The sequence below is a fragment of the Notolepis coatsorum genome (assembly GCF_963971535.1).
Source record: "Notolepis coatsorum genome assembly, chromosome: 4".
Taxonomy (NCBI): Eukaryota; Metazoa; Chordata; class Actinopteri; order Aulopiformes; family Paralepididae; genus Notolepis; species Notolepis coatsorum.
In genome coordinates, this window is record NC_140168.1 from 131,885,786 (window position 1) to 131,906,288 (window position 20,503).

At 48.5% G+C, this 20,503-nt stretch overlaps 1 protein-coding gene across 1 annotated transcript in view; it reads left to right on the forward strand.

The window, feature by feature from the left end:
* The window catches only part of casq1b (calsequestrin 1b), an 88,519-nt gene extending 80,079 nt beyond the window's left edge, over nucleotides 1–8,440 (forward strand). Inside the window, exon 11 of the mRNA XM_084313043.1 lies at nucleotides 7,979–8,440. Coding sequence (XP_084169169.1) covers nucleotides 7,979–8,233 — 255 coding nt within the window. The 3' untranslated portion in view covers nucleotides 8,234–8,440. The remainder of the gene's footprint in view (nucleotides 1–7,978) is intronic.
* Nucleotides 8,441–20,503: the final 12,063 nt, after the last annotated feature.

Consider the following 20,503-nt stretch of genomic DNA (forward strand, 5'->3'; position numbering starts at 1 on the left):
TCTGGGGTAACGCGGGATCTAGCCGCCCCATCAGGAGGGTGTTGGGGGTGACTGGGTCGACATCTGCTACATCACTGGAGACGTAACCGAGGGGCTTTGAGTTCAATACTCCCTCAATCTCCGTGAGGACTGTCATTAGGACTTCTTCCGCCACAGTCTGGGCCCCAAGTACTGCGTACAGGGCTGTCTTTATAGAACGTACTTCTCGTTCCCAAGTTCCACCGAAGTGGGGTGCGTTTGGGGGGTTGAATTGGAAGTCAATCTGGGCTGGAGCGAGGTGGGTCTTAAGTTCTGGGCCCATAGCTTGGAAGCTCTCCCTCAGCTCTCTTTCTCCGCCTTTGAAGTTTGTCCCGTGATCGGACAATAATGTAGACGGTTTTCCTTTCCGTGATGTGAATCTTCGGAAGGCCATAAGGAATGAGTCTGCGCTCATGGTCGGAAGGAGCTCGATATGTATCGCTCTGGTGGTCATGCATTTGAATACAATACCCCACCGCTTCTCGGTGCCTCTTCCTTTCTTTATGTGCAGCGGGCCAAAACAGTCCATGCCTGTTGAGTGGAATGGCTTGTCGCCGAGTCGGAGGCAACATGGAGGTAGGTCAGCCATCCGTGGTATGCTGGGCTGCGCGCGCCACTTTCGGCAGTCTAGACAGGTTCGCTGGAAGCGTCGCACCGCCTCTCTTCCTTGAAGTATCCAGTAACAACGTCTGATTTCCGCGAAGACTCTCTCTGCTCCTGCGTGGTGTACATCCTCGTCGTATTTCTTTATAATCAGCTCTGTGACCTTGTGTCGGCTGTTCAATACGATCGGGTACTTAATGTCATCCGGTAAATTGGGGGCTCTCCGCAGGCGACCACCCACTCTGATGAGGGTATGTGTGTCACTCTCGGGGGCCAGATGAATCAATCTGCTGTCTGATGGGACGGGCTTTCCTCCCTGTAGACAGTCTAGTTCATCGGGGAACGAGTCTCTCTGGGCTCGTTGCAGTAGAAGCAGTTCTGCTTCCTCGTCGTCAGCTGCTGACATATCAGCGGGGGACTTAATCTCTGGGTGGTGCCGCAGGAATGTCCGTTGCTGCGCACTCTCTATGGTAATGCAATCGTCTATGTTGGGGTCTGCAGAGACAACAGTGCTCAATCCACAGAACATGGGTTTCTTATTCTCAGCCTCCTCGTCACTTGCTTCCCTCGGGGTGGGCGTGGGCCAATCTCCTTCCGGGAGCTTGAGGAATGCTGGTCCGTCACTGTAGATGTTATGACGGGTTAAGTCATCTAGGGACATTCCCCGGGTGATGACGTCAGCTGGGTTGTGTTTTGTATCAACATAGCGCCAGTTTGCTTCTCCGGTTAACTCTCCGGTTAACTCTTGAATCTCAGTGACTCTGACTCCCACGAAGACTTTGTATTTGCATGAATCCGATTTGATCCAGGCGAGTACTGTCGTGGAATCTGACCACAGGATTGTTCTATGCACCGGAATGGTGAGCTCACGTTGGATGAGCGTGGCTAGATGCGCTCCTGCGCGGGCTGCGCAGAGCTCTAGACGTGGGATAGACTGTTGCTTGCGTGGGGCTATTCTCGAGCGGGCGAGGATGAATGCTGTGTAGATCTCTCCCCCCTCTTCTTGGGCCCGCAAGTAGGCTACTGATCCGTAGGCGACCTCGGAGGCGTCACTGAAGACGTGTAGATCCATTTTACATGTCTTTGGCCTCACCGTGGGTGGGAAGTAGCTTCGGCGTATATTAACGCCTGGGAGTGAGTGGAGTTCCATCTCCCACTCTCTCCAGGTGGATGCAAGTTGTGCGGGAATGGGGTCGTCCCAGCCCTGGTCCTTGTCCCACAATGCTCGTACAATCATCTTTGCCCTGGTGGTGTACGGTAGTATACATCCTAACGGGTCATATTGTCGGGCGAGTGTTCTGTACACACTCCGTCTGGTGGTCGGTATTGCCGTCGACCTTCCCTGCTCCGTGGTCAGGGGTTTGTGTCTATAGTGGAGCGAATCTGTTTTGAAGCGCCACACTAGTCCTAGTGTCATCTCTTGGGCTTCTCCTGGGATTGTGGCCATCCAGGTCTCGCTGCTCGCTGCCTTGTCCTCGGAGGAGAGGCTGCGCAGTACGTGCGGATCGCTGCTGGCCCACTGCCTGAGATCAAAGCCGCCTTTGATCAGAGAGGCGCGGAGTTTAAGTAGGAGAGCCTCGGCTTCTTTCTGGGTCGAAACGCTTTGTAGACAGTTATCTACGTAGAAGCTGTTCTTCACACTGTGTCGGACCTCTTCGTCCGCTGCTGGGTCCTCTGCGACATGTCTCTGTAGTGAAAATGTAGCACAGCATGGGCTGCATGTAGTTCCGAAAGGGAGGACTTCCCATTGGTAGATGGCTGGGTGCTCATCTCCTGGCCTCTCTCTCCATAGGAACCGCAACAGGGGCTTGTCCTCCTCTACTAATCTCACCTGCAGGAACATCCCTTTGATATCCCCGCTGATAGCCACCTTGTCCTGGCGGAAGCGGAGTAGTACGCCTAGTAGGGAGGGGCCGAGTGTAGGACCGGGCAATAGCTCTTTATTCAGATTTTGGGATCCGATCTGGTAGCTGCAGTTAAACACGATGCGGTCTTTGCCGTTGTGATGAACCTTGTGGTGGGGCACGTACCACGATTCAGTCGTCTGGTCGGCCTCTTTAATGTCAATCTTTGTGACGTGTCCCGCTGTGATGAGCTTCTCAATCTCAGCGCGGTATACACTTTCTTGGGCGGGGTCCTTGGCTAAGCGCCGCTCTGTGTTTAGTAGGTACCGCTCTGTGGCGTCTTTCTTTGCGTGAAAGGTAGGCATCCCTTCCCGCCGCAGGAGTGGCGTGGCGTATCTCAACACGCCGCTGACTGGGACTCTCTTTGTTCTCGTCTCGAGGAGGTTAATGGCGTAGATGTCGTCTTTAGAGCGAATGTCTTTCTTTTCGTTCTTAAAGGGCATTTGTTCTAAGGTCCATAGCCTCTCTACATGCTGCAGGAGTGCGGTGTCTCCCTCTGTGACTCGGGAGTGGAGACAGCTAGTGGCTGTGGTTCGGTTGAGAGATTTGGCGAGTGGGCCTTGGAGAGTCCATCCTAGGCGGGTCTCGACTGCTGCAGGACAGCCTCTGGGTCCGGTATGAACCCGGTCTATCGGGACAATGAGGTCTGCATGGTCGGAGCCTATCAACAGTGTCGGCGTAGCACCGTCTATGAGTGGGATCGGTAGCTTGCGTAGATGTACATATTTCTCCATCAGCTTGGCTACGGGGTATGTGTACCGCGAGAGTCCTATTTCTTGGCTGGTGAAAGCGTCTGTAATCCTGTACCGTCGCTCGGGCTGGCCGCTTGCTGCGATAGAGAATGAGACATTCTCGCCCTTTATCGTTTTCAAATCTCTTCTTATTGTCCGAATTGTCATTTGGTTTTCGCTCCCCCGCAGCCCTAGCTGGGCCGCAGCGGACGCGAGCAGAAGGGTCTTCTCTGACCCGTCATCAAGGACGGCGTAAGTGTCCATGACTTTATTCTGGTAGCTCAATGTCACACGGACTACCTTTAAGAGCACTCTGGCTCCGCTGCTGCTGGCGGGGTCGATGTACATGACGCTTGCTTTGCTGCTTGATGGTGCGGGTGGAGGCCGCCGTCTGTTACTGTCGTGGAGTATGTCCAGATGGGCTCCATCGCACCGACTGCACTTTTTCTTTAAGCGGCATTCGGCTGCCATGTGTGATCGCGCACAGCGAAAACAGCGTCTGTTGGACTTTATCCATTGACTCGCTTCCTCCGCATTCATCTTGGGGAATGAGTCACATTGTGACAGCCAGTGTTCTTTCTCACAGTAGGGGCACACTATCTTCCACTTCTCCTTTCTTGAGGGGGTACTGTGGCTCCTACTGCTTGGCACTGACTCCGATTGGTGCATGACAGTCACCGATCTTCTTCCATCATTTAGTCTCCTGGTTCCTTCTCTGGAGCCAGGGGTGCTCCGTCCGAATGTATCTAGCCGTAAGCTGCTGACTTCTCTCGCCAGGAAGTCGGCTAGATCGAGGAGGTTCGGTTCGGGGCCATTAGGGTCTCGGTGGTCTCTCTGCCGCCTAAAGCGCTCCTGTCGGGCGGGCGGTAGCTTCTCCAAGATCCTCTCTACATTTGAGTTGGCGTATAGTTCATGCCTACCCTTTTCCCTCTGCGCTCCCAGCATCCCTACCAGGGACTGCACTCTGATGGACAGGTCTTCCAGTGCTCGATTGTCTGTTGCTGGGGGTAGGCGGTCGATGTGCCTGATCTCCTGGATCACGTAATCCCATATACGTCCATATCTCTGGTCCAACGCTACCAGCACTGCGGTGTATGGGGTCGTGGAAGTGGCGTAGGCGAGCGCTATGTTGTGCGCGCGGGGTACCTTTAAATGCTTCAGTAGTATCGCGCATTTATGGCGTTCATCAATGACATCCACCAACATTGTCTCCAGACACATGCGGAGCTCCGTATACTGGGCCCGGTTCTCCTGGGTGAAGTCTGGTACCATAGGTGTGCCAATGTATGACGCGGATTGTTGATACATCGGCGAGCGTTGGGGGAGAGGCCTCCTAGGCGAGTCTCCTCCTGCTCCTTGGCGTGGGCTGGTACCGGCTGTGTACCATGGCCCGCTGGTCCAGGTGCTGTTCCTCGGTGCGGGTCGTGCGTCGTGCTCACCCGTGAATAGCGTCGGGGGTCTGTAGCGCAGCTCCGCGGGGGTATAGCCTGGGCTGTACTGGACCTCCTGGTCCGGTAGAGTACTGTGCTGTCGTCGGGCGTGGTTCTCCTCCTCTTCCTCTTCGTCTTCCGTTAGGTCATCCAGGGCTTGTAGTCTCTGATTTAGCCTCTCCGCAGTGTATGCTGCTCCTTCCCGGTGGCTGGGTCTCTCTTGGACCGGTTGGGGAAGGGGGTCTGCGGGGGGTATAAACCTCGTCTGTTGGTCAAGTTCAGGGTCGCTTGCTCGGCTAGGGGATGCCGCCCTGGAGTGATGTCTAGACGAGTTCCTGGAGCCTCTGGTGGAGGGAGGGGGTGTTGTCCTTCTGATCAGCTGTTCTATTAGTTGCGCTTGTGCTCTGTCGCGCTCGGCTTCGCGCTTGGTGAGATCCGATTCTCTCTGGGCACCGGTGGCGGCGCGCTGGGCGTCGGCCCGGTCTCTTGCCATATTCTCTTCCATCTGAATGCGTCTTATTTCCAGGCGTATGTGCTCTTCTTCGCTCCGTTGCTGTATCTGCAATCGATCGCGTTCACCCTGGAGTCTATCGCGTTCAGTAGAGGCTTTCAGGCTGAGGAGGAATGCCTGCTGTAGTGTCCTCTCTGCCTCGCTGGGAGAAGACGGTTGTATAGGGGAGCCGTCCCTTGGGGTACTCCGTGCGGAGTCTTGGAGCTCTATCTCCACGGTGCTCTCCTCATCTTCTTCCGTGCCGAGTTCTCTCTCGGTAGTGTTGTCTTCCTCCCGGGACTCGTCGGGGACTACTTCTTCGGTATTGGCGGGGTGTAAAGTCATGTCTGGTTCCCCCTGGTCCCCACCGTGAGCTGGGTCAGTTACGTTAGAACCCATAGGGGCCTCTATGGTCGGGGTAGCCTGGTCGTTAGGGTTAGACATAATTTTACTTTCTAGTTTTACCGCGTTTACTGTTGGTAGAAGACTAGGTTGTTGACTGACAGCGTAAGCCTCTAGGTACTGAGGGAGCTGTCGTTTGCGCCGCGGGCGTTGTTGGTTAGGAGGATCGTTTCGTGGAGTGTTCATCATAGGCCATTTTAATATTAATAACACTATATTAATATTACACTGATTACCATCCGGCTCGAAGGACCAATTGTAACTGAGGGGTACAATTCCCTGACTGTATTGTTAGATATGATACTTACTACCACTACCTCTTGTACTTTAGACTCTGGCCACCCAGTACTAGGTATAAATAATTATGATAAACACTCCCACCTGATGAAACGGATCCAACACAAATGTACCAAGTCGAAAGTCTGCGTTTAATAATAATACATAGCAAAAGGTATGTACAACGATCACTTAATTACATTTATGATTTGAAATAGTATGCACTTTTATGGCAAATGAGTATTCGTAGGTAGATCAATATCGAATGTCCAATCTCTGATTGCGCAGGAAGCAAATATACAACCTGGAATATTTAGGGAACAATAGCAATGATACTTGAATGATTATATAGCTGGATACACTAGGGGAAGGTTCCGACTGCTTGTAGGACAGCTGGAGGGGGGGGGGTAGAGTCTGGCTGTATCCCGTCTGGCCGAGGGTATCCTGGGAGAGCCCACAGTCGTGCGACCCGGTGCCCAGCGATCCTCGATCCACAGATGAAAGCAGTTGGACTCTCTGTGGCCGGCGTCCTCCGGTCCACGATGGAGAGACGTGAGGCGACCTCGTCGTGTAGAGCGTCTTCTCACCTGTCGTCCTCTCCGGGGGGGGTATTTCCAACACACCGCAGTGTTGGCCTTTATCCATAGAATAATCAAAGTACTCAAAGCATAATCCAAGCCGGGGAAGGCTAGCCGTCGTCGGTAGAATAATCCAATATACAGGTCCACTCGCTCTTTGGCCTGGAGCTCCTCGGGTGCAGCTTCACGTGGGGTCAACCACCCTAGATAAGCGTCCAGCTGATGCCCGAAACGATGGGGGTGCTGATTACTATAGAACTCTTACCGCACGAGGCACTACATATGAATAGACTATTATTAGCTTAATAGAATACGTCCAACTCGACGATATAGTGCCAAATATGACTATTCAAATATTAATATACACGATGTCTCAATGCCGATACTGGGCCGAATTGGCCTTACTGCCCACACGTGGTTCGCGGGGAGGCTTTTGCGTCTGTCACTCTGTTGGAGGGTAAGGAACTGGACTAAAAGAAAGCTCTACTTTAATAGCGCAGTATATATACGCACTATGAACAAATAGTACCATTAGTGGTGCGGTAGACATATTCCTACGCGGAACTAGGACTTGTCCATACATGTTGAGCGGTACGATTGAACCTGGTCTGAGGGGTATGGCGACCTGGCACCAAGGTCTCGTCCAATGGTAGAATGGAGACTATTATGGGATGTTCAGTAGACTAGAAGGGATATTCAATGCATATTGTACAAGGAATATACAAGGGATATCAGGGGATATACAAATACAATTAAATATATATATATAAATAAATAAATATATATATATTCGGTTTAATCTGATCCTTCAGAACAGTAGTGTTGCACTAAAACAGGCAAATGGTTGGTAAGCATGCACTCATATGTGTAATGAAACACAGATAAGTGCATGCGATAGCAACTGAACATTTTGAAAGATTAAAGATAGAGCTGATAGCGGATCTATTTGAGGCAAAGGCGCGGTGCAGAGAGGGTCGCATCCTCCCGGTCATCACAATCACAAGACACAATCTCTTAAAAAATGTGTCACATGCTCTCTATCTCACCAATGCCTCGCTCACCCAAATCCATTTATTGGCAAGGGACTCAGAGACGGTTTCAAAGTGACAACAGCAACAACATTCTTTCCTGTTGCAATGTTTGCCAATGCAATAACTGACAGGAAATAGTACCATTGGGTCCAAACAGTTCCCTAGCAAGAAAAAAAAATGCCTCTAAAAAAAAGGCTAGACAACTCTTTTCCTCCCAAAAGAGACTTTAGAAAAATAGCTTTATATTGTAGGCTACCTGTCAATGCGATTGGCTATTCAGATGATTCCAACCATGTACGAGATGAAATCACACACCAACTTAAGTAACTATGACAAATAAGAGGCAGTATTCAGGGCTTAGTGGGTTTGGATCTCCAATGGAGTCCTCATGTCTTTCTTCTAATCTAATAATATTAGTCCTAGCTTCTGTGTCCCACTGCCCGCCGCGGTCTCAAGCCTCTGTGTCGCGTGTGTGTGTGTCCCCCTCGTCCTGTCTGTGACCTCTGACCTCGCAGGCCGACAGCGTGTGGCTGGAGATGGACGACGACGACGACATGCCGACCGCCGACGAGCTGGAGCAGTGGGTCGAGGACGTCCTGTCCGGAAAGATCGACCCCGATGACGATGACGACGATGATGAGGATGACGATGAGGAGGAGGATGACGACGAGGATGATGATGAGGAGGAGGAGGAGGAGGAGGAGGATTGGGATGAGGACGAGGATGAGGACGATGAAGACGACGATGAGGACGACGATGACGACGAATAAATGTCCACTGCCATCTTTGGGTTTACTTTGCTTTAGCCAATAGTGCGCGAAGAGCAACTGTTGCGCCCCCGTCTTCTGTTTCTAACATATTGCCACAAACACAGTGTCCCTTCCTGTTTGCTTCCTGTATCATTTCCTCCAAACTCTCGATGTACAAATAATGTGGCCCAGTGAGAGCCCCTTATTTCAGTCAGGGCAGGAGATGTTTCAGAGAAGCATGGGGGGGGGGGGGGGGGGGGGGGGGGGGGCAGTGGTTAAACATGTACATGTGTTGTATGTTGTTTGTGATAATGTTAAAATGATTGTCTCTCACCCCCGGGGTGAACTGTGAACGTGAGCGCGGATGTGAGTTGAGTCAGACTTGAGGCCAGTCTCATATAGTCCCAGTTCTTGAATTAAAATAAACCTGCCCAGTGGAGATCTCTACTGGAAAACACATTTTTAGTCTAGGACTAGGCCTAAGCAATTGACCATATTCACACGGCGGCCATTTTTCAAAAGGGCCGCCATGTGAATATGGTCAATGGTGGTGAAATTAGCCGATGGTGTACAGTATTTCCCCCACACTGTCTTCCTACAGTATATCACAAAGATCAAGGATCACCTCTCTCTCTCCTTTCCATCCAATTTATTGTAAGTCTGTTTCAACTACATGTTTTCTACTGGATAAAGAAGAGAAACAAACATTTTTATTGTACTATTTTTTAAAAGAGGAAAGAAACTTAATCTCACTGGAAAGTCTTAAGATTATGAAAATCTTACAAAGTGATTAAGATCTCGTAAACTACACACAAAACGGAAAAAATTATTTGTCTCTGGTCCGACATTTTAAATCAATAAAAAAATATTTTTAAAAACAAACTTTTTTTGTCATAATTTCTTTATGCATCTCTCTCTCTCTCTCTCTCTCTCTCTCTCTCTCTCTCTCTCTCTCTCTCTCTCTCTCTCTCTCTCTCTCTCTCTCTCTCTCTCTCTCTCTCTCTCACAAAAACAGAGGTAACAATTGAAAAACAACTACATAATATGTAATATCATATTATTGTGGTGACCTGATTGGTCATCAAGGTTCTAAACCGACCCATAGACACTAGAGCAGTGGTTCTCAAACTTTTTACACTTTTTAGCCCTTCATGAAACATCTAACTGTTTTACCTGATGCTATTGTTGATGTGATTATGCTCCTTGCCACTGCACAAATGGCCTTCTGTATTTATATTTGAATTGTATGTTTTTTGTTTAATGCCCTGTTTTATGTTGAAACTTGTTGTGTGCCGTGTTGGTCAGGAAGCGTCTATACTTTCCACAAGCAAGTTGTCCTTCCGCGTTGCTCTGATTGGCCACTGACCGCCCCTGCCTACGCTATTTTGAAATCGCTACCTGTTGAGTGGATCACCATGGTGCAATGCGCTCACCTCCGAAGCTGTCTGACATGCCACTGTTGTGTCCATAGGCAGCATAGCGATTTCAAAATGAGATTCAATTCAAATGTATTGTCATTATACAGCACAATACATACGCATACATACACACCATCCAACCAGAGTGGATAAATTAATTAAACGTAAAAAAAAAAAAAAAATTTAACTAAGAGTGATTTGAACTTGTGAGTATAGGCTCCACAGCCAGCTGCCGAACACGTTGAGCTAAGTTGGCAGATGTTAAAACTGAGTGACTAATCCATGATTTACACTTGTGCCAATTGCGTTTGTCCCAAATCTTTAGTATTGGCATTAATAAATCAGATGTCATGCTAATATGTCATGTTCTACAGTAGGGCATACTACTGTGATACCCATTTCAAAGTGCGTGTGTGCGAGGCTCGCTCTCCCCCTCTCCGCTCGCTCTCTCATTATTATTATTTCGACGCTACGCTCATAACTAGCGTAGGCAGGGGCGGTCAGTGGCCAATCAGAGCAACGCGGAAGGACAACTTGCTTGTGGAAAGTATAGATGCGGTCAGGACTCGCTGGAAGAAGAGATCCTGTATCTCAATGGGACATTCCTGGATAAATAAAGGATACAAAAAATTATAAAAAAATCACTAGATCGGTCCATTCCAATAATGAAGTAATATAACTTGGGACAGTTTCTAATTATGGCTTTATAAAGAAACAGATTGCAACACAACAAGGCCCAGACTGGACTTCGGAGGCACTGGGAGTTTTTGTTTTGTTTTTCTCCAGTCAGGCCAGTGTTTCTAGTTGTGACGGCATGATAGTGAAGATGAGCTGGCGGACCTCTCAGGCGACCAGGACATAGGCGGCGGGTAATGAAGGCTAGGGTAGGCTAAGCCTACCCAAATGTTATGCTGGGAATTTTGAAAATGATATATAATATATGTGCGCAGCATTATATAGGCTACTATATTGTGTGTGTGTTGTCGCTAGGGTTGCCACCCGTCCCTTAAAATACGGAATCGTCCCGTAATTCGAAACAAAAAGACGCGTTCCGTATTGAACTGATACGGGACGCCCTTTGTCCCGTATTTTAAGGTTGCCAGTTTAGTGAGAGAAATGAGCCAGCCGAGCTACAAAAACAAGCAAGATTGTGTCAAAGTTGAGGGAAATAAACAGACATGGCAACTCTGGTATGGTGGGCGTGCGCCGTTGTGCCAATCCTCAGTCTGTGCGCTGCGTGATTTCTATTCAAAGACGCTTTCATCATCATAATTTTTATTTATTCGTACATGGAATTACCACAGTCCAACAGTACATATTCATATAATTCACCAAATCCCATGGCCGAAAGGAACAGGAAGAAGAATCAAATCAAATCAAATTTATTTATAGGGCCCGACAACACACGTTAATGTCCCCATGGGCCGTACAGGTCTTCTTTAAACAAGTCAAGAAGACAACATAACAATAAGTCAAGAACAGAACAAGAACACCATAGGGTCCAAACATTTTTTAGATGAATGCAAATAAATGAAAGAATGCAAGCACTCCCAGACATACCCCACGCGAAGGTAAGGAAAAACTCACTAAAACCTAACAATAGGGAAAAAAAAGCTCCACAGGCAATGTGGAGGAGAGAAACCTTAGAAGGGCCGTTCAAGGGGGGATCTCCCTTCTTAGATGTCGGTGATAGTAGTGTTGCAGACGGACAGTTGGTAAGCATGCACTCATGTGTGTGGTGAAACACAGATGAGTGCATGCAATAGCAACTGTACATTTTGAAAAATTAAAGATAGAGCTAATAGCGATAGCAATTGAACATTTTGAAAGATTAAAGATAGAGTTGATAGCGGATCTATTTGAAGCACAGGGGCAGCGCAAGAGGGTCACGTCCTCCCCGTCTTAGTCACGGGACATTCAACACTCCGGTCGTTGCTCAGGGACAGCCGGAGACAGGGGGAAGGGGGGTGGCGCAGAGAGGGTCGCGAACTCCCCGACATCATCGCGGGACATCCGGCACTCCGGTCACCACTACGAGACCTCCGAAGACAGGGGGGCACGCAGAGGGGGTCGCAATCTCCCGGCCTTCGTCACGGGACGTCCAACACTCCGGTCAACACTCCAGGACAGCAGGTCATAGGAAGACAGGGAGACGGGACAGGCGTTAGACAGCTCATGAGATTGTAGTAGGCGGACATAGCAATAGATACAAGTGGTAGGCATATATGTGAATGGAGTAGATATATGAAGTAAGCGTATTATGTGAATAGAATAGAAGTACTTAACCCAGCAATGAAACCGCGTTGACTGTTAATCTGTTAACAGTCTGTTAATCAGTTGACAGGACCACGGACAGACGGCGGTGAATAACTGATCCAATGCCTCGGAGGTGCATGTAGAGCAGTCACTACAAGCTTGGCCAAGACCCCGAGGCATCCATCACCTTGGTCAGCGCCAGGAGACGGGTACTCAGAGAGAAGAACAATTCTTATATATACCTGCCCCTACACACACACAACACACCGATAGACTTATTGTGTAAAACCAAACAGAATATACCCATTTTGCAAAAATGGAAACATCAACACAACCAAATTAAATCAACATAAATAAACCCATTTTGTGTATCTATCAGTCAAACTACATATTTAGGTTCATTCATTTACACACACACACACACACACACACACACACACACACACACACACACACACACACACACACACACACACACACACACACACACACACACACACACACACACACACACACACACACACAATGTCTACAGCAGACACTGTGACTCCACCGCGTCCTAAAAAGACAAAACGCCTCCAGAAATACAGACCTGAGTGGGAGAGGCAAACCACTGGCTTGATAGTGTCAGAGTATGTATGTATGTATGTGTTTTCTGTGGCGCATGGTGGACTGAATGACTGACATCGACAGCATGCCTCAGGAGAACAACATTCCCGAAATATAAGAACGCAAAGAAAGGACCCAAGCACAGGTGTCACAGTTCTTCATGACTGAAACATCTCCTGAGATTGATTCGGTATGGGATATTACATCTTATTTATCTGGTTGTGTTTTTAACTAGATGTCTGTTACGATGGGGTAGGTTAGAACACAGTTTGCAGAAAGGGAACGGAATGGAGGAGGCAGAGACAAGGATTGAAGCTTGGAGAAGGGAGTTTACTGTAGAACCAAGGGCAATACAAAGAACATACAGAAACTACTTAACATACTTCTCAAAACAAAACAACAAACACTAACACTTACTAGTGGATGACAGCACAATACGGCGTGGACAGGAAACGGGGAGGGAGACAGGAGGAATGTCGCCACCAGGAAGGGAGGACAGACAGACACCTAAATACCCCAACTAATTAACAATCAAGAACACCTGGCCAACACAGAATCACAACACAACCTAGACAATAAGCAATGACAACTAAACACAACTAAACACAAAAGCAACTCATAACAACCCAAAACAGTGCACCACATCACACCAGGGAAGGGAAAGTCAATGACAGCACACACCAGGACACCACATTGATCACACTATTAATTAAGGTTAAAACAGTAGTCAGGATGTCCAGTGTACTGGACCGCACCGTCTGCGGATGGCCACCAGAGGGTAGGAGACCAATGTTAGGCAGAGAGCCAATGTTAGGTAGAGAGCCACTGTTGCGTGGAGGGCACTGCCCAATGTTAGGTGGAGGGCACTGCCCAATGTTACCATCCTGCCCAGTCCAGCCAGGACCGGGTCTATGAACGTGACAGTACCCCCCCCCCCTCAACGGGGGGCTTCCAGACCCCTGAAAACAACGTCCATAAGCAGGTGAGGTAGGTAGCCGGAACCCCGGAGAGGACCCAGGGAGATGACCCGAAGACCAGGCACCGGGAGGCCGAGCGAAAACCCCAGGAGGGGCATAGCAGCCAGGGGGGTTTAAAACGGGCGCAGATGCCCGGAGAGGGGGGGTGGGGACGGGAACAGAGGCCCGGAGGCCTGTAGCTGTTCCGCAACCGTTGCTATTTCCGGGGTAGGCCTGATTGGCCCCGACAGGCACGTGATCCCGCCGCGGCCACGCCCCGCGGCAGCCCCAGCGGCAAGCGCGCTACTGCTGGAGTTCGCTTCGCCTTTCACATCGCTGCCATTGGCGAAAGCAGGATGAGAGTCGAGAGCGTAGATTTCGCTGTGTATCATTTAATCATTTAACATTTGAAAGGCATACATTGTTGTCATACAGAAGTACAGAATACTTTTATCCAAAATGCTTCTTACTGTTACACTGTTAGAGACTGTGCTAGACAAATGAATGACTAATTCGGTCAGAAATAACGTAACTAATAACGTTAGTAAGCACTGCTTATATGCTTATTATGTCTGCGGGGTACAGTAAACGTTTCTCCCGGTACATTCTGAAGAGCACACCGCTGTATGTTGGAGAACCAGCGGTCTTCCGAAGTTCCGCTCCTCCTCACTCGAGTGAGACTAAAGCCATGCACAGCTCAGCCCTGTGACTGTGAGACGCGAGCAGGAAGGAGCTGGGAGTCCTTCCAATCGGAATATGTTGTTTCTTTACACATATGTTGGATTATGAATATGTCTTTATAGCTACAAATGAATGACTAATTCGGTCAGAAAGCAGTAACACAACAGTTGCAATGTTGTGTTACTGCTGTTCTCGGCATAAGCCCCAATAAGACCGTCACCAGAGCTCAGCGATGCCGCTCGCGTGAGCATATTCTCCCCGCTATTTTATTTCATACAACAATGTATGCCTTTCAAATGTTAAATGATAAATGATTGCATGACTGCCGACTGCGGCGTGACGCTGTACATATGTCTCTATCCTATTTTATTTCATACAACAATGTATGCCTTTCAAATGTTAAATGATAAATGATTGCATGACTGCCGACTGCGGCGCGATTATTATGACTGATGACTGCGATGTGAAAGGCGCCGCAAACTCCTTCCTAATGCTGCGGGCGGCGTTGAAGGCGGAAAGCGCCTGTGAACCACAGCAGCCTCGTTGCCGCGTCCTGAGGCTGCCGCGGGGCGTGGCCGCGGCGGGTCACGTGCCTGTCGGGGCCAATCAGGCCTACCCCGGAAATAGCAACGGTTGCGGAACAGCTACAGGCGGCCCGGAGAGGGGAGGGGAGCTGGACCCCGGGGCCGGATCCCGGACGAGAGGCCCTCCAGCCGCCGGACTAGGGACCGGTTCGGGAGAGCCGGAATGGAGGTGCGGCGGCGACGACCCCCGGAGCAGGATCCCACGCAGGCTACGGCGAAGACCACGGCGAAGACCACGGCGAGGACCAGGATGCCGATCACGGCGCAGAGCTGGATCAGACGGGGAGCCAGGATCCGTCGAGGAGCCGGGAGCCGGCACAGCAGCCGGACCAGGTGTAGAGGCCGGGCAGGGCGTGGAGACCGGATCGGTCTCGGCGGCGAGGCGTGGTGTAGGATCCGGGGATGAGGAGTCAGGACCCAGAGGAGAGGCTGGACTGGGCGTGGAAGCTGGACCAGCTGTGGAGGCCTTGTTAGCCATACTAGCCTCAGGGGCTAGGCTAACTGTGGGCCCTGGACTCACTGTGGGAACTGTGCTAGCTGGGGAGGCCTGGCTAGCTGCCGAGGCTAAGCTAACAGCCGGGGAGAGCCTAGAAGCTCCTGTCCTGATAGCCCTCCTAGGCCTGCTAGCTGAAGAGACCTGACTAGCTGCAGGGAAAATGCTAGCTTGGGACATCTGGTCCGTCTCAGTTACTAGGCTCACCCTGAACCTGGAGCCTAGTTTAGCAGTGGAAACTGTGCTAGCTGGGGACATCTGGTCCGTCTCAGGTACCAGACTCACTGTGAACCTGGAGCCTAGGTTAGCAGTGGGCGTCTGGTTAGCTATTGTAGCGGGGCTAACAGGCGGAGCTGTGCTAACTGAGGACGGCCGGTTAGCTATAGGGACGGAGCTAACGGGTGGAGCTGTGTTAGCTGCGGACGGCCGGTTAGCTATAGGGACGGAGCTAACGGGCGGAGCTGTGTTAGCTGTGGATGTCTGGTTAGCTATATGAGCGGAGCTAACGGGTGGAGCTGTGCTAACTGGGGATGGCCGGTTAGCTATAGGCACGGAGCTAACGGGCGGGTCTGTGTTAGCTGTGGACATCTGAACAGCGACGGACATCTGAACAGCCTCAACGGCTGTGGGGGGCTCTAGGCTGGCCGTGAGCCTGAGAACAGTCGGCAGGCTAGCTACCCTAGCCTCCGGCTTATACTCCTCCATGAGGGCAGTAATACGTTCAGCCATCTCCCACATCGCTGGCTCCAGTGTCGGATTCTCCGTGGCGACCTGGTCGATCTTCTGGAGCAGGAACACCCACTTGGCCGGTGAGTAACGCTTCATGTCACCGGCCATCAGGCTCAAGACGACCCGAATGGTATCGCTTGCCCTTCCTGCTGCATTCGTTACTGGTGGCGACATTCTGTTACGATGGGGTAGGTTAGAACACAGTTTTCAGAAAGGGAACGGAATGGAGGAGGCAGAGACAAGGATTGAAGCTTGGAGAAGGGAGTTTACTGTAGAACCAAGGGCAATACAAAGAACATACAGAAACTACTTAACATACTTCTCAAAACAACAAACACTAACACTTACTAGAGGATGACAGCACAATACGGCATGGACAGGAAACGGGGAGGGAGACAGGAGGAATGTCGCCACCAGGAAGGGAGGACAGACAGACACCTAAATACCCCAACTAATTAACAATCAAGAACACCTGGCCAACACAGAATCACAACACAATCTAGACAATAAGCAATGACAACTAAACACAACTAAACACAAAAGCAACTCATAACAACCCAAAACAGTGCACCATATCACACCAGGGAAGGGAAAGTCAATGACAGCACACACCAGGACACCACATTGATCACACTATTAATTAAGGTTAACCTCTTAAGCCCGGAGTCCTATTTTCTGAAAATCCGCCTAAAATACATACCTAAGTAAATGGAAGATTGCTCCACTTCTTAAAGGTCCATTTGCATGTTCTTGGTATCTAGGGACATCTATGGACCTCAGTGAATGTATTCCCAGTGTCAGAGATATTGTGTCTATTACTAGGCTTGCTTAAATTGTGATGAAACAAAGGAGAATATGAATTATGATTTTTCTTTGCATCTTTGACAGTGAATAACACCATGCAAAAAATTACCAGACATAAAAAACTGTCACTGAGCTCGTTCAGTACCTCCTTGAGATCACGTGTACAAAAAAATCTAAGGAAATTAATAAAGGGAAGATGATTAAACAGAAGGTTTTGTAGATACAGTAATGAATTCTGCCATCCGGACCCATGCAATTTGAAATATTAAATATTATAGCAAACTCGCACATCTATGGATTGGGCCAAATCTTCTCTTTCAAATGAGTTTACCCATTGGTAAACAAACGTATTGCTGAAAATATACACTATGACTGCTGTTGTGACATAGTTAGGATGTTTACTCTTGAATATGTTTGAAAAAAAAATTATTATGTCAGACAGTCTAGAGAGAATGACATATGACGTGATCACACCCCTGTGGTGTGATCCCACTGGTGGAAGAGGTTAAACAGAACAACATTATAAACTAAATTAACATTGAAAGTGAATTATACATTTAATCCCACAGTATACAGTATCGTTATTAACTCGTTGAGCGCCAAACACGAGATATCTCGTTTCTGAGAGCCAACGCTTGAGCGCCATAAACGAGATATTTTCTTATTCTAAACACTCACGCGGACCTGTGTGAGTGTGGCTGGGACCTGCAATGACGATTGAATCCTGACAGGTGGCAGTATCGCCTACCTTATGAACTGCATGGGCCAGTTCAGTGAGAGCAATGATTACTAGGGATCACTAGGGCAGCAGTGAGCAAACTACAGCAATCTAACGTTCGATAATGGCGATCGCCTAGAGTGAACTATTGGATATTATGAAAAAGAACACTGGGAACAATGGGAACACTGGGAACACTGGCAGCACCACAGACTGGGGTACATGCTATCAGCAAAACACTTCAAAGGCATGTTAGAGGACCACAAAGACCTATATATCAACCTGTTGAAAAGGACTAAAAGAGGTCCCCTTTAAACTCACAAACAGGACCTTCCCAGACAGTTACCTGTCTAGCTCACAGTCACAAACAGGACGTTCCCAGTTACCTGTCTAGCTCACAGTCACAAACAGGACCTTCCCAGACAGTTACCTGTCTAGCTCACAGTCACAAACAGGACCTTCCCAGACAGTTACCTGTCTAGCTCACAGTCACAAACAGGACCTTCCCAGCCAGTTACCTGTCTAGCTCACAGTCACAAACAGGACCTTTCCAGTTACCTGTCTAGCTCACAGTCACAAACAGGACCTTCCCAGACAGTTACCTGTCTAGCTCACAGTCACAAACAGGACCTTCCCAGGCAGTTACCTGCCTAGCTCACAGTCACAAACAGGACCTTCCCAGACAGTTACCTGTCTAGCTCACAGTCACAAACAGGACCTTTCCAGTTACCTGTCTAGCTCACAGTCACAAACAGGACCTTCCCAGGTAGTTACCTGTCTAGCTCACAGTCACAAACAGGACCTTCCCAGTTACCTGTCTAGCTCACAGTCACACACAGGACCTTCCCAGACAGTTACCTGTCTAGCTCACAGTCACAAACAGGACCTTCCCAGGTAGTTACCTGCCTAGCTCACAGTCACAAACAGGACCTTCCCAGGTAGTTACCTGTCTAGCTCACAGTCACAAACAGGACCTTCCCAGACAGTTACCTGTCTAGCTCACAGTCACACACAGGACCTTCCCAGACAGTTACCTGCCTAGCTCACTGTCACAAACAGGACCTTCCTAGACAGTTACCTGTCTAGCTCACAGTCACAAACAAGACCTTCCCAGACAGTTACCTGTCTAGCCCACAGTCACAAACAGGACATTTACATTTACATTTAGTCATTTAGCTGACGCTTTTATCCAAAGCGACTTACAAGTTCTGTACGACAAGACAGCAAGAAGGGTACAACTCTATCAGCTGAGTAACAATGTTTATCAAAGTGTTGCGTGTTACAGTGTAGGTTTAGTTTATTATTAGGACAAGTGCATGACAGTAAGGTTAGTCAGGGTTAGATTTTTTTTTTTTATTATTATCATTTCAATTAATGGTTGAAGAAGTGAGTCTTTAGTCGACGGCGAAAGATTGGACGGGATTCGGCTGTCCTAACTGGGGTGGGTAGTTCATTCCACCATTGTGGGGCAAGGACTGAAAATAGGCCTTCCCAGGACCTTCCCAGACAGTCGCCTGTCTAGCTCACAGTCACAAACAGGACCTTCCCAGCCAGTCGCCTGTCTAGCTCACAGTCACAAACAGGACCTTCCCAGCCAGTCGCCTGTCTAGCTCACAGTCACAAACAGGACCTGTCTAGCTCACGTTCAGACCAGGCTGCAGAAACAAATTAGTGGGGGGGCATAAAATGTTCTCGGGGGGCACAATGGTTTTTCAACACAGGTTCCCTTTTATACGTTTCAGCTGGGACAGCGGCACTGTGGCTTGCTTGGCGCTGCCCACGGTGCTGAACTAAACAGCAGAGAGGCAATTGAAAAATCTAATTTCTCTCTATCTTAAGAACTTTCACTTATACAAAAACAGACTGAACGGATATATATAACAGACCTGCTGGGGCAGCGGACTGAGAGCAGGGGACACAAATAGGCTGGATAAGATGGTCAAGAAGGCCAGTAGCGTGGTTGGGGTGGAGCTGGACTCTAGCGAGGGTGGCGGAGAGGAGGAACCTTGCTAAGCTCCAGGCCATCAGGCGTCAAAGCAAGAGCTTAGTAAACTCCAGCTCACTCAAAATAGAGCTGCCCGACTCACTCTTCACTGCTCTATAAGGAATAGTGTGGAGGGAATGCATGCTAGACTGTCGTGGATGAGGGTGGAGGAGAGACTAGCATGCAGTTTGATTAGGTTTTTAAAGAACATTTGTACCTTGGGTAAACCCACTCAATTGTATTCTATGCTTTTATCCACCAATGATAGACATGACCATAATACCAGACATGCTTCAAGTAGTCGCTTCACCCTACCTCTGCCTAGAACCAACGCTCTAAAGAAAACTGCAATGTATAGCACCATAACATACTGGAATAGGATCCCATTACATATTATACGGACGGAAAACAAGGACAGTTTCAAAAAGAAACTCAAAGGAGCCATAATCCGGAAGGAAATTAATATATGTCATGCATGAGTGTAGCTGCAGCCATGTTATCCAAAACTTCTTCTGATTACTTTGTGTGTTTTTCTTTTCTTTTTAAAGGTATGATGAAATTGATTGATTTTAGTAACATTGATGAGCATTCTAAAAGCAATTCTTAAAAATATTCAATTTTAAAAACAATCTTAAATTGTATTTAACACTGTATTTTGTATTTTGTTTTGTTTTTTTGTTCTCTGTTTCTTTGCTTGCATGTAATTTTAGCCATCTTAATTGTTAGTTTCATTGTGTATTGTATGTTGAGTACTGGCTTTTAATAATTAGTAACATTGATGAGCATTCTAAAAGCAATTCTTAAAAATATTCAATTTTAAAAACAATCTTAAATTGTATTTAACACTGTATTTTGTATTTTGTTTTGTTTTGTTTTGTTTTTTGTTTTCTGTTTCTTTGCTTGCATGTAATTTTAGCCATCTTAATTGTTAGTTTCATTGTGTATTGTATGTTGAGTACTGGCTTTTAATAATTCTGTTTTGCAACAATTGTTTTTGTATGTTTTTTGTGTGGACCCCAGGAAGACTAGCTGGTTGCCATGGCACCAGCTAATGGGGAT